The sequence below is a fragment of the Aotus nancymaae genome, unplaced genomic scaffold (assembly GCF_030222135.1).
Source record: "Aotus nancymaae isolate 86718 unplaced genomic scaffold, 86718_ANA_hifiasm-v0.15.2.pri h1tg000031l, whole genome shotgun sequence".
Lineage (NCBI taxonomy): Eukaryota > Metazoa > Chordata > Mammalia > Primates > Aotidae > Aotus > Aotus nancymaae.
In genome coordinates, this window is record NW_026988444.1 from 6,763,283 (window position 1) to 6,777,201 (window position 13,919).

Below are 13,919 nucleotides of genomic sequence, written 5' to 3' on the forward strand. Positions count from 1 at the left end.
CGGTGCCCACAGTGCCAGCTGAAGCCAGCCTTCCAGCCAGCCCGGTGTTTTCTGTTCTATCACAGCGGACAGAAGACTCACCCAGAGGAGCTGCTGAAATTCCTGACACACTGTCACATGTAATAAAACGGTTCTTTTAAACCACTAAGTTTTCAGGAGTCTATAAGGCGGTGATACATGCAGCTGTATATATAAACATGTTCATTAGAGCGTTATTTATGATGCTGAAAGATTAGGAACATCTGTAAGGAGCTTGCTAAACTCTGATGCACCACCACAATGACATAGATCTAGTCAATGGGACGAAGCAGGGTGAGTAAAGCAGGGCCGGATGTTCACAAGGAGTATTCAGCTAAAAATGTGAGGTCAGGTGCGGCAGCTTATGCCTATAATCCCAGCATTTGGGGAGGCCAAGGTGAGTGGATGGCCTCAGCCCAGGAGGTCAAGGCTGCAGCGAGCTGTGATCGTACCACTGCACTCCAGCCTGGGTGACAGCGTAAGATCCTGTCTCAAAAAACCGAAGGCTGGGCACAGTGGCTCACCCCTGTAATCCCAGCACTTTGGGAGACCAAGGCAGGTGGATCACAAGGTCAAGAGATCGAGACCATCCTGGCCAACATGGTGAAACCTTGCCTCTAAAAATACAAAAATTAGCTGGGCGTGGTGGCAGGCACCTGTAATCCCAGCTACTTGGGAGGGTGAGGCAGGAGAATCACTTGAACACAGGAGGCTGAGGTTGCAGTGAGCCAAGATGGCACCTTTGCACTCCAGCTTGGGTGATAGAGTGAGAGACTCCGATTCAAAAAATAATAATAAAATAATCAAAAATTGGAAGCAACCAAGATGCCCTTCAGTAAATACATGGGTAAAATGTGAAACATCCAGACATTGGAATGTTTTTCAAATTAAAGATGAATTAGCTATCAAGCCACAGAAAGCTATGCTGGGACCTTAAATGCATATTGCTGAGTGCATTAAGTCGTTCTGAAAAAACTCATATTGTATGATTCCAATTACACAACATTCTGAAAAAAAGCAACCTATAGAAACAGTAAAATGAGCAGTGGTTGCCAGGGCTTCAGGGGAGGGGGATGCGGATGAGTAGGGGAAGCGTGGGAGTTTTAGGCTATGAAACTATGCTGTATCACACGTAACGGGGGATGGCTGACATTACACATTTATCAAAACATGTAAGAATATTCAAAAATACACAAGGCGCCAGGTGCAGTGGCTCATGCCTGTAATCCCAGCATTTTGGGAGGCTGAGGTGGGCAGATCACCTGAGGTCAGGAGTTTGAGACCAGCCTGGCCAATATGGTGAAACCCTGTCTCTACTAAAAATACAAAAATTAGCCAGGCGTGGTGTTGGGTGCCTGTAATCCCAGCTACTCAGGCAGGAGAATCGCTTGAACCAGGGAGGCAGAGGTTGCAGTGAGTTGAAATCACACCATTGCACTCCAGCCTGGGCAACAGAGTGACACTCTGTCTCAAAAAATAATAATAATGCACAAGGCAGAAAAAAAAAAAAGAATGTACAAGGCAGAGTGAGCCCTTATGTAAATTATGAACTTTGGCTAATAACAATGTATCCATATTGTTTCATCGATTGTAACAAATGTACCACGCTAATGAAAAATGTTTATAATAGAGGAAACTGTGTGTGTGTGTTTAGGCCGATTTTTTCTTTCTTTTTTTTTGAGATGGAGTCTCACTCTGTAGCAAAGGCTGGAGTGTAGTGGGGAAATCTTGGTTCACTGCAACCTCCGCCTCCTCGGCTGGGTTCAAGCGATTCTTGTGCCTCAGCCTCCGTAGTAGCTGGGATTACAGGCACCTGCCATCATGCGTGGCTAATTTTTTTGGTATTTAAGTAGAGACAGGATTTCACCATGTTGGCCAGGCTAGTCTTGAACTTCTGATCTCAGGTGATCCACCAGCCTTGGCCTATTAAAGTGCTGGGATTACAGGCATGAGCCACCATGCCTGACCAGAATTTTTATAATGAACATAAAAATTAAATGTGGCAACAACACTGTTTCTGGTTTTCAATATTTGACTGGGGTTTAGGGAAGAGTTCACCCGGGGGACATAGCTTGTGTTTTCAGACAGGGTCTCTGTCACCCAGGCAAGAGTACAGTGGTTTGATCACGGCTCACTGCAGCCTAGACCTCCTGGGCTCAGACCATCCTCCCGCCTCAGCCTCCCATGGTGATCATGCAGGTGTGAGTCACAGCACCTGGCTTAATATCTTTAAAAATTGACTTTAAATAACAAAAAGTACTGCTCCTTTGATCAGGTTATGCCAATTTGTGTGATCAGCAACCTTGAATCTCAGGAGTCGAGGATGAGGGTGGGGGTGCAGGTGGGGGTTCCCGGGCCTACACTGTCCATCTAGTGGTCATCAGTTCCTAGGCCTCGAGGAGCATTTGGGACGTCCTCCTGAGATCACAAGGGGTGGAGACAGGGCTGGGACATGGCACACACTTCACCCATCAAAGACCGGCCGGAGATGAGTTGGAGCCCCAGCTTGGGAGCGTCCGAAGGGAGGTCATGGATACTGGCGAGCGTTACGTGATGATGCTATACAAAGCATGAAAGCAGAGAAGAATCAACCCAAAGGGCAACATCTGAACATCCTTATTTAATTTTTAAAAGACGGAGTCTCGCTCTGTCACCCAGGCTGGAATGCACTGGCGTGATCTTGGCTCACTGCAACCTCCACCTCTCGACCTACTGGGTTCAAGCGATTCTCTTTCCTCAGCCTCCTGAGTAGCTGGGGTTACAGGGGCCCACCATTATGCCCGGTTAATTTTTTGTATTTTTAGTAGACATGGGGTTTCGCCACATTGGCCAAGCTGGTCTCGAACTCCTGACCTCAGGTGATCTGCCCGCGTCATCCTCCCAAAGTGTTGGGATTACAGGCGTGAGCCACCATACCTGGCTAATTTTATTTTTGAGATGGAGTCTCGCTCTGCCGTCCAGGCTGGAGTGCAGTGGTGCAATCTCGGCTCACTGCAACCTCCGCCTCCCAGGCTCAAGCGATTCTCCTGCTTCAGGCTTCGAATAGCTGGGATTACAGGGATCCGCCACCACACTCAGCTATTTTTTTGTATTTTTAGTAGAGACAAGGTTTTGCCACGTTGGCCAGACTAGTCTTGAACTCCTGACCTCAGGTAACCCACCCGCCCCGGCCTCCCAAAGTGCTGGGATTATAGGCAGCCACCGTGCCAGGCACTAAACATTTTAATTATGTTTCTAAATTTTTTTTTTTTTGTGGAGAGAGTCTTGCTCTGTCGCCCAGACTGGGGTACAGATGCAATCTTGGCTCACTACAACCTCCGCCTCCCGGGCTCAGCCTCCAGAGTAGCTGGGACTACAGGCGTGCAACACCAAACCTGGCTATTCTTTTTCTTGTTTTGTTTTTTTGTATTTTTGGTAGAGTGGAGTCGGAGTTTCGTTAAGTTGGCCAGGCTGGTCTGGAACTCCTGGCCTCAAGAGATCCGCCACCTCGGCCTTCCAAAGTGCGGGGATTACAGGTTTGAGCCAACGCGCCGGCCTTCTCCAGTATTTCTGCACGTATCTTGGTGCACACCTTTGCACGCCATCTTACTAACTGTATTTATCCTACTGCCGCACGTGCCTTTCGGCCAAGGCATCCAGATGGTGCGGGTGCTGCCCGCCCCGAGAGGCGGCAGCTAAGGAGCCGATGCCCTCAGTGGTGCTGGGCGGGGAGGCTGCTTTACTCTGAGGGAAGGGGCGGCCTTGGCAGGGGAGGGCGCGAGGGCTCAGGCCCTCAGGGAGGGGGCGGCTCGCCCGGGCCACGTGGTGCGGCCCTCGGCTCTGGCCCGGCTGAGGTCCCGGGGGCTCGGGGTCGGGAGGGAAGGCGCGGAGCCAACAGGTCCCAAGGAGCCTTCGGGCAGGGGGGCCTCGTGGCGGCCGGGCCGGGGTCCTGGCCGCAGCAGGGGTCGCACGGGCGCCGCGGCAGCGCCGTCAGGAACTGCGCGAGGTCCCCAGGGCCACGTGTTGGCGCCTGGCGGCCCCGGGGTCGCCGGCAGGTGCGAAGCGGACACGCCCACCTGGGTGCCCTGGGCCGCGTGGCGGGCGGCGGGGCCGGGCACCCCTGCTTCTCCCCGGGCTCCGATCCGCTGCGGCCCTGGGTCCCGCTCGCCGCCCGCCGCCGCCTCCGCCCGGGGCCCGCCGCCCGCCGGAAGAAGAGGGGCGTGTCCTTCCCCGCCCCCGGGCGCGACCAATCAGCGCGCGCGGCTCATGAATACTGAGCGCGCTGGCCCCGCCCCGCCCCCGCCTCCCGCGGCGCCGCCCGCCCGCGCAGACCCCGAGCGCGGCCGCGGACGAAGATGGCGACCGCCATGTACTTGGAGCACTATCTGGACAGTAAGCGCGCCCCGCGGGCCCTGCGCCCGCCGCCCGCGCGGAGCCCCCCGTGCTGCAACCCCTCTCGCGCCGGGCGCCGCATGCAGACCCCGTGGGCTCGGGAGGGCGGCGGGTGCGGCCGGCTGTGGCGCGTAGCGCGCGGACGGGGCGGGGCCGGGCCCGCTAGGGAGAGGAGGGCGCGGGGGGCGGGTTGCGGGGGTCCCGCCGGCTCGGACGCGCCAATTCCAGGTGCGTCACGGCGGGGCGGGATCGGACGGCGTGGGGCGGGGCTTGCCCGCTCGGCCCCGCCCCACCCAGACCGCGCCCCCTCAGGCCCCCGCCCAGACCACGCCCCCTCAGGCCCCGCCTTATCTCCGCCCCCAGCTACGGCCCCGCCCCTCCCGGCCCTGTCCCGTCTAGTCTGGAGGTGGAGCCGGTTCCCGCTTCGGGGCTCCGGGCTTCGGGGCTCCGGGCTTCGGGGCTCCCGCTTCGGTGCTCCGGGCCCTGGGTCCTCCCTGGCTGTGCTCCCGTGTGCGCCCGCCTCCCGTGTGAGCTCGGCTGGGGAGGGCGGTCGGGCCTCGGGGAGTCTCCCCCTTCTGGGGACTGCGCCGCGGAGACAGGGAGGGCGGCGCCGAGTCGGCCCCGGGGGCCGCGCTCTGTTTCCAGGTGGCAGCTGGTCGGCCCCGCAGCGGCTGAGCCGATGGCGCTTTCCCTCACCTCGTTTTACAGACCAGGGAAGGCCCAGCGCGGCCGAGCAGCCTTCTCAGGGTACCCCGCGCTTGGAGGGGCAGAGCCCACGCAGGACCCTTGACGTCGACCCGGGATGGGCACGGCTTTGGGGTCGCGGTGGTTGGGGTTGTGCCAAACGGCTCTGGAGGGCCCTCGTGGGGGCGCTGCACTGGGGGGGTCCTCACGGTCCCGGCCTGGCCACTCAGGTGCCCGCCCAAGGGCTGAGACAGTGGCAAGTAAGCCGTGGCCTGGAGCTAGAGACCCCTGCCCTAGAGGGATGCCCGGTTCCGCCCATGTGCTCTGCGTCTTGTGGGGGGTTCCCTGGGTGCAAGAGTCAAAGTATCCTATCACATGTGATCATATCATATCACATGCCGGAGGGGAGGCCTTCTCCATCTTGCTCCCACCCAGTGGGCTGGGCTCCCAAGGAGGGTTGACTGTGCGTGCCCCGGGAGGCTGTGCGAGCCGGGAGGCTGTGCGGTTGTCCTCTAGGAGAGCTGGGAAAACGCTGGTGCTGGAGGCATCTGATGCCTAAGATAGAGTCAGGCAGATGGGAGGGTGGCCGAGACTGCAGAGGGCAGCCCCCCTCAGCAGCCTGTGTCGGCCGTGCAGGGGGCGGAGGTTGGCCTGGTCTAGGGGACAACAATGGGGAGAAAGCACCCCTGGGTCCTCTTGGCAGACTGTCGGGGATGGTCGCGCTATGGTCGCGCTAGCCACAGGGACTATTTAAGTCAAATTAAAATTTCAGTTGCATTAGTCCTTTTTCCAGTGCTCACTAGTTCCGTATGACCACCACTTTCTTGGGCAGCTCAGAGAGAGAGCATTTTTTTCTTTTTTTTTGTTTTGAAATGGAGTCTCACTCTGTTGCCCAGACTGAAGAGCGTGATCTCAGCTCACTGCAACTGCCGCCTCCCAGGTTCAAGCAATTCTCATGCCTTAGCCTCCTGAGTAGCCAGGACTGTAGGTGCGTACCACCATGCCGAGCTAATTTTTGTATTTTTAGTAGAGACTGGGTTTCACCATGTTGGCCAGGCTGGTCTTGGACTGCTGACCTCAAGTGATTTGCCTGCCTCGGCCTCCGGAAGTGCTGGGATTACAGGCATGAGCCACTGTGCCCAGCCAAGAAAGAGGACATTTCTATCCCTGCATAAAGTCCCATGGGCAGCATGGCTACACTGCTCGATGCACTGGATTTCTGGGTAAAGTGGGGGAAGATCAAGGAGGACCCAGGGGATTTTAGCTTGAGCCTTGGAGGATGCTGCTCACTGAGGTGGGGTAGCCTTGGAGGTAGCTGCTCCACCCTCTAGGGGTGGAGGCTTTCCCCAGGTGACCTCCCCTACATCTGCTGTGGGTTTCTAAGTTTCCTTCTGCCTTCTTTGACTTCTGACAGCTTCTGAAGCGTGTTAGCCTCTTGTCAGCACTATTTGGTACCTGAGTCTACAAATGAAATCACAATCCTTCTGCTCTCCAAACCCTAACAGAAACAGAAGACAGAGTGGGCTTGTCAGTTTAGACTTTAGATATAAAACTTGGATCAGGCGCGCTGGCTCATGCCTGTAATCCCAGCACTTTGAGAGACTGAGGCGGGTGGATCACCTGAGGTCAGGAGTTCCAGACCAGCCTGACCAACATGGTGAAACCCCATCTCTACTAAAAATACAAAAATTAGCTGTGCGTGGTGGCTGTAATCCCAGCTACTTAGGAGGCTGAGGCATGAGAATTGCTTGAACCTAGGAGGCGTAGGTTGAAGTGAGCCACTGCACTCCAGCCCGGGCAACAAGAGTGAAACACTGTCTCAAAAAAAAAAAAGACAAAAAGCTTTGGAGATGGATTTTTGTCCTGCTGCTGAAAGGTACGTGGCTTCCGTGTTTCTGTGTTTCAGGCATCGAGAACCTTCCCTGCGAACTTCAGAGGAACTTCCAGCTGATGCGAGAGCTGGACCAGAGGACGGAAGGTGGGTTCAGGCTTTGGTACAACCAGAGCTGGGTTCTGACAGCTGGGAGTGAGGAGCTCCTGAAGGCCAGGGGCAGAGGGTTTTGAGGGGACCCAGGTTAGTGGGGCAGCGGCCAAGCCCTAGGCTGTGGGGATGGCACAGTGCCTTGCAGTAGGTGTTGATACTTCAAAGCCACGTTTAGTTTCTTGGTTTCTTAGACACCTTCATATCATATTTTTATAACCATCACCCTTTCCAATCAAACATTTATTGCCTTTTTTTTTATTTTAAAAGTTTTCCATTTTCAGGCCGGGCGCGGTGGCTCACGCCTGTAATCCCAGCACTTTGGGAGGCCGAGGCGGGTGGATCACGAGGTCAAGAGATCGAGACCATCCTGGTCAACATGGTGAAACCCCGTCTCTACTAAAAATACAAAAAAAATTAGCTGGGCATGGTGGCGCGCACCTGTAATCCCAGCTACTTGGGAGGCTGACGCAGGAGAATTGCCTGAACCCGGGAGGCGGAGGTTGCGGTGAGCCGAGATCGCGCCATTGCACTCCAGCCCGGGTAACAAGAGCGAAACTCCGTCTCAAAAAAAAAAAAAAGTTTTCCATTTTCAAAGTATGTGCATCGTTTTAAAAGTTTGGTAGTACTTTCTGGCCTCTTGGTATTTATTTATTTATTTATTTATTTATTTATTTATTTATTTATTTATTTTGAGACGGAGTTTCGCTCTTGTTACCCGGGCTGGAGTGCAATGGCGCGATCTCGGCTCACCGCAACCTCCGCCTCCCGGGTTCAGGCAATTCTCCTGCCTCAGCCTCCCAAGTAGCTGGGATTACAGGTGCGCGCCACCATGCCCAGCTAATTTTTTTTGTATTTTTAGTAGAGACGGGGTTTCACCATGTTGACCAGGATGGTCTCGATCTCTTGACCTCGTGATCCACCCGCCTGAGCCTCCCAAAGTGCTGGGATTACAGGCGTGAGCCACCGCGCCCGGCCCTGGATTTTTTTATTTTTATTTTTTTTAATAAAGATGGGGTTTCATCATGTTGGTCAGGCTGGTCTTGAACTCCCAACCTCAGGTGATCCACCCACCTCGGCCTCCCAAAGTGCTGGGATTACAGGTGTGAGCCACCGCGCCCGGCTGCCTCTTGGTATTTAACTCCCTGTTTCTAAACAACATGTTTTTGTTGCTGTTCCTTAGTTTATCTGTCGTCAGTTTTAGACTTTGTTCAGCCGTATGGCACATGCAGCCGTACTCTCCAGTGCCCCCCACCCCAGCTCACGGGCACACGCTTTGCTCCCCCATCTTCTGGCGGTTAGAATTTGTGGTGGGACCAGTGATGGGCCTTCCATTGGGCAGCCGTGTAGGTACTTCAGCACTGAGCCACGCCGCCTGCTGTGCCAAAATGACCCCTTTTGAATCACTTTGCATATTTCTTGGAGTCACTCCTTGCCTTGTTTTCTGTGATCCACCCTGGCCTCCCGCCTGCTCTTCCGCGTGGTCTGCCAGGCTATCCACCCTGGCAGCTCCTTCCTCGGAGCCCCTGTCTTGGAGGCCATGGTCCTGACTGTTTCTAGACCTACTGCACGGTTGTTAGCCTGGGGTTTTCTTGGGATCTCCGTTCACTGCTCTTCAGTGTGGGACCCTCTTCCCTGAATCTTAAAAGTCTTCTTCTTCTTTTTTTTTTTTTTTTATCCCAGCAGGCATGGGAATGTCTTCTTTTCTTTTTTTTTCTTTTTTTTTTTTTTGAGACAAAGTCTCAGTCAGTTGCCCAGTCTGGAGTGCAGTGGCCGGATCTCGGCTCACGGCAGCCTCGGCCTCCCGGGTTCAAGCGATTTTCCTGCCTCAGCCTCCTGAGTAGCTGGAATTTCAGGTGTGCGCCACCACACCCAGCTGATTTTTGTATTATTAGTAGAGACAGGGTTTCACCCTCTTGGTCAGGCTGGTCTTGAACTCCTGACCTTGTGATCCGCCTGCCTTGGCCTCCCAAAGTGCTGGGCTCACAGGCAGGAGCCACCGCGCCGGCTTAATGTCTTCTTTTGCTTGCTCTCCTGTTTTGGTAGGGCCTTTCCTCTGGTAGATTCCTGAAAAAAGGCGCATAGCAAGGTAGATTTTCTTGTAACATTGCATGTCTGAAAACGTGCCTGTCCCAGCGGCTTACTCAGTTGAGTTTGGTTGGGTGTAGAGTCCCGGGTTGACGGTTTTCACTCAGAACGTTGGCGGCACTGCTGCATTGTGTCCCAGCTTCCACATTGCTGCAGAAAATCTGGTGCTGTTTGGATTCTTGATCCTTTATATGTGTGATCTATTTTGTTGTTGTTGTTCCTATTCCGTTTTTGAGATGTTTTCTTTATCTCTGAAGGTTTAAATTTCATGGTAATGTGTTTTGGTGTGGGAGATATTTTTGGGTTTTTTTTTTTTTTTTTTTTTTAGACGGAGTATTACTCTGTCGTCCAGGCAGGAGTGCAGTGGCACGATCTCAGCTCATCTCAACCTCCACCTCCCAGGTTCAAGCAATTCTCCTGCCTCAGCCATCTGAGTAGCTGGGACTATAGGTGTGTGCCACCAAACCTGGCTAATTTTGTATTTTTATTAGAGGCAAGGTTTCACCATGTTGGCCAGGCTGGTCTCGAACTCCTGACCTTGTGATCCACCTGCCTTGGCCTCCCAAAGTGCTGGGATTACAGGTAATGTTTATATATATTTTTTCTTTTTATTATTTCATTTAATATTTTTATAATTTTTTTTTTTAAAGATGGGGTTTCTCCATGATGGCCAGGCTGGTCTTGAACTCCTGACCTCAGGTGATCCACCCACCTCAGCCTCCCAAAGTGCTAGGAATACAGGCATGAGCCGCCGCGCCTGGCTAATGTTTGTATTTTTTAGTAGCGACAGGGTTTCACCATGTTGGCCAGGTTGGTCTTGAACTCCTGACCTCAGGTGATCCACCTGCCTCGGCCTGCCAAAGTGCTGGGATTACAGGTTTGAACCACTGTGCCTGGCCTGAGATCGTTTATTCATTATGCTGGGCACATGTTTTGCAAGACTGAGATAGCTGTGTTTTTCACTTAGGTACAGCATCTTGACTAGGGAATATAGAGAGTTATTTCATTGTGAAACGTAACATATATTAAGAAATAAGTGTGTAACATTTATAGATTCCTTAATAAATATTACCAGATGAACCTCTCTGTTTTCTGCTGCCGAGACGGAGAAATCAAGCCCTTTAGCGCCTGATGGCCTTTGTGACCCTCCTAGTCATGACACCCATCCCTAACCAAGGAGGACACTGAGTTTGGGGACAGTCACCTTACACCTTCAACAGTAGTTTCCTTACCTGTCTAAACCGAAGAGCCAAGAGTTGTGTCTGTTTCTGCCCTTAGCGTTAATGGAGTCGTGCGGTCTATTTTCCTGTTTCTTGCTGTTTTTGCCCCGTGTCATCTGTGGGGTCTCCCGTGTTGCTCTGTGTAGCTGGAGTTAGGTTTTTTTGTTGCTGGGTAGCACTCCGTTGTCTGAAGGGTCCACGGCGTATTTCTCCGTTTTACTGATGATTGGACATTTGGGTTGTTTTCTATTTTCTGCTCTCATGAGTGTCGTCTCATGTGTATTTCTTTAGGTCACGTAAGATTTCTTTAGGGTATTTAAGAGGAGGATGTTCTTTCTGACTGCTCTACCAGAAAAAAAGAAAACAAAAGAGGCGTGTGCCATCTCATAGGAAAGGTGACCACATAGTTATTCACTCAGGGTGTTTGTTTGAGAGTCAAAGAGGGCACTGTGAACGCTTGCTGCGTAACAGTCAGAAGTGGGACTGCCCTGGGCACGCGGCCCTGCCGTACAGTCTGCACATGCACACGACGCGAGACTGCGGAACAGTCCTGCCCGCTTGGGCTCGCACCAGCACAGCGTGAGTTCACATCCGCCCGCATCTCTGCCACAACTCGCTGTTGGCTGACTTTGGTTGCTGCCGGTCTGGTGAGCACATCATGGTGTCTAGTGCAGGCCTAGCTTTTCCCCCGTTTCTCCATCAGATAAGAAAGCAGAGATTGACATCCTGGCTGCAGAGTACATCTCCACGGTGAAGACGCTGTCTCCAGACCAGCGCGTAGAGCGCCTGCAGAAGATCCAGAACGCCTACAGCAAGTGCAAGGAATACAGCGATGACAAAGTGCAGCTGGCCATGCAGACCTATGAGATGGTGAGGGCGGGGCCCGGGGTCCGTGCCGACCTGTGAGGTGCTGAGGGCGGGGCCCGGGGGCCATGCAGACCTATGAGATGGTGAGGGCGGGGCCCGGGGTCCGTGCAGACCTATGAGATGGTGAGGGCGGGGCCCGGGGCCGTGCAGACCTGTGAGGTGGTGAGGGCGGGGCCCGGGGGCCGTGCAGACCTGTGAGGTGGTGAGGGCGGGGCCCGGGGGCGGTGCAGACCCGTGAGGTGGGGAGGGCGGGGCCCGGGTTCCGTGCAGACCCGTGAGGTGGTGAGGGCGGGGCCCGGGGGCCGTGCAGACCTGTGAGATGGTGAGGGCGGGGCCCGGGGTCCGTGCAGACCTGTGAGGTGGTGAGGGTGGGGCCCGGGGTCCGTGCAGACCTGTGAGGTGGTGAGGGCGGGGCCCGGGGTCCGTGCAGACCTGTGAGGTGGTGAGGGCGGGGCCCGGGGTCCGTGCAGACCTGTGAGATGGTGAGGGCGGGGCCCGGGGGCCGTGCAGACCTGTGAGGTGGTGAGGGCGGGGCCCGGGGGCCGTGCAGACCTGTGAGATGGTGAGGGCGGGGCCCGGGGGCCGTGCAGACCTGTGAGGTGGTGAGGGCGGGGCCCGGGGTCCGTGCAGACCTGTGAGGTGGTGAGGGCGGGGCCCGGGGTCCGTGCAGACCTGTGAGGTGGTGAGGGCGGGGCCCGGGGTCCGTGCAGACCTGTGAGATGGTGAGGGCGGGGCCCGGGGGCCGTGCAGACCCGTGAGGTGGTGAGGGCGGGGCCCGGGGGCCGTGCAGACCCGTGAGATGGTGAGGGCGGGGCCCGGGGGCCGTGCAGACCTGTGAGGTGGTGAGGGCGGGGCCCGGGGTCCGTGCAGACCTGTGAGGTGGTGAGGGCGGGGCCCGGGGGCCGTGCAGACCTGTGAGGTGGTGAGGGCGGGGCCCGGGGTCCGTGCAGACCTGTGAGGTGGGGAGGGCGGGGCCCGGGGTCCGTGCAGACCTGTGAGATGGTGAGGGCGGGGCCCGGGGGCCGTGCAGACCTGTGAGATGGTGAGGGCGGGGCCCGGGGGCCGTGCAGACCTGTGAGGTGGTGAGGGCGGGGCCCGGGTGCCGTGCAGACCTGTGAGGTGGTGAGGGCGGGGCCCGGGGGCCGTGCAGACCTGTGAGATGGTGAGGGCGGGGCCCGGGGGCCGTGCAGACCTGTGAGGTGGTGAGGGCGGGGCCCGGGGTCCGTGCAGACCTGTGAGGTGGTGAGGGCGGGGCCCGGGGTCCGTGCAGACCTGTGAGGTGGTGAGGGCGGGGCCCGGGGTCCGTGCAGACCTGTGAGATGGTGAGGGCGGGGCCCGGGGGCCGTGCAGACCTGTGAGATGGTGAGGGCGGGGCCCGGGGGCCGTGCAGACCTGTGAGATGGTGAGGGCGGGGCCCGGGGGCCGTGCAGACCTGTGAGATGGTGAGGGCGGGGCCCGGGGGCCGTGCAGACCTGTGAGGTGGTGAGGGCGGGGCCCGGGGGGCCGTGCAGACCTGTGAGGTGGTGAGGGCGGGGCCCGGGGTCCGTGCAGACCTGTGAGGTGGTGAGGGCGGGGCCCGGGGTCCGTGCAGACCTGTGAGGTGGGGAGGGCGGGGCCCGGGGGTCCGTGCAGACCTGTGAGGTGGTGAGGGCGGGGCCCGGGTGCCGTGCAGACCTGTGAGGTGGTGAGGGCGGGGCCCGGGTGCCGTGCAGACCTGTGAGGTGGTGAGGGCGGGGCCCGGGGGCCGTGCAGACCTGTGAGGTGGTGAGGGCGGGGCCCGGGGGGCCGTGCAGACCTGTGAGATGGTGAGGGCGGGGCCCGGGGTCCGTGCAGACCTGTGAGGTGGTGAGGGCGGGGCCCGGGGGTCCGTGCAGACCTGTGAGGTGGTGAGGGCGGGGCCCGGGTGCCGTGCAGACCTGTGAGATGGTGAGGGCGGGGCCCGGGGGCCGTGCAGACCTGTGAGGTGGTGAGGGCGGGGCCCGGGGGGCCGTGCAGACCTGTGAGATGGTGAGGGCGGGGCCCGGGGTCCGTGCAGACCTGTGAGGTGGTGAGGGCGGGGCCCGGGGGTCCGTGCAGACCTGTGAGGTGGTGAGGGCGGGGCCCGGGTGCCGTGCAGACCTGTGAGGTGGTGAGGGCGGGGCCCGGGTGCCGTGCAGACCTGTGAGATGGTGAGGGCGGGGCCCGGGGGTCCGTGCAGACCTGTGAGGTGGTGAGGGCGGGGCCCGGGGTCCGTGCAGACCTGTGAGATGGTGAGGGCGGGGCCCGGGTGCCGTGCAGACCTGTGAGGTGGTGAGGGCGGGGCCCGGGGTCCGTGCAGACCTGTGAGGTGGGGAGGGCGGGGCCCGGGGTGCGTGCAGACCTGTGAGGTGGTGAGGGCGGGGCCCGGGGTCCGTGCAGACCTGTGAGGTGGTGAGGGCGGGGCCCGGGGTCCGTGCAGACCTGTGAGGTGGGGAGGGCGGGGCCCGGGGTCCGTGCAGACCTGTGAGGTGGTGAGGGCGGGGCCCGGGGTCCGTGCAGACCTGTGAGGTGGTGAGGGCGGGGCCTGGGGTCCGTGCAGACCTGTGAGGTGGGGAGGGCGGGGCCCGGGGTCCGTGCAGACCTGTGAGGTGGTGAGGGCGGGGCCCGGGGTCCGTGCAGACCTGTGAGATGGTGAGGGCGGGGCCCGGGGGCCGTGCAGACCTGTGAGGTGG

At 57.7% G+C, this 13,919-nt stretch overlaps 1 protein-coding gene across 6 annotated transcripts in view; it reads left to right on the forward strand.

The window, feature by feature from the left end:
- Positions 1–4,325: 4,325 nt before the first annotated feature.
- The window catches only part of ING5 (inhibitor of growth family member 5), a 32,897-nt gene continuing 23,303 nt past the window's right edge, over positions 4,326–13,919 (forward strand). For 3 of the 6 annotated variants that reach the window (XM_021665033.2, XM_021665032.2, XM_021665036.2), the window contains exons 1-3: positions 4,331–4,389; positions 6,980–7,051; positions 11,066–11,232. In XM_021665033.2, the coding sequence (XP_021520708.1) occupies positions 4,353–4,389; positions 6,980–7,051; positions 11,066–11,232 (276 nt within the window). In that variant the 5' untranslated portion in view covers positions 4,331–4,352. Of the gene's footprint in view, positions 4,390–4,843; positions 4,917–5,358; positions 6,062–6,979; positions 7,052–11,065; positions 11,233–13,919 lie in introns of those variants that run through there. The other 3 variants (XM_021665035.2, XM_021665034.2, XM_064383448.1) reach the window with 3 other exon arrangements.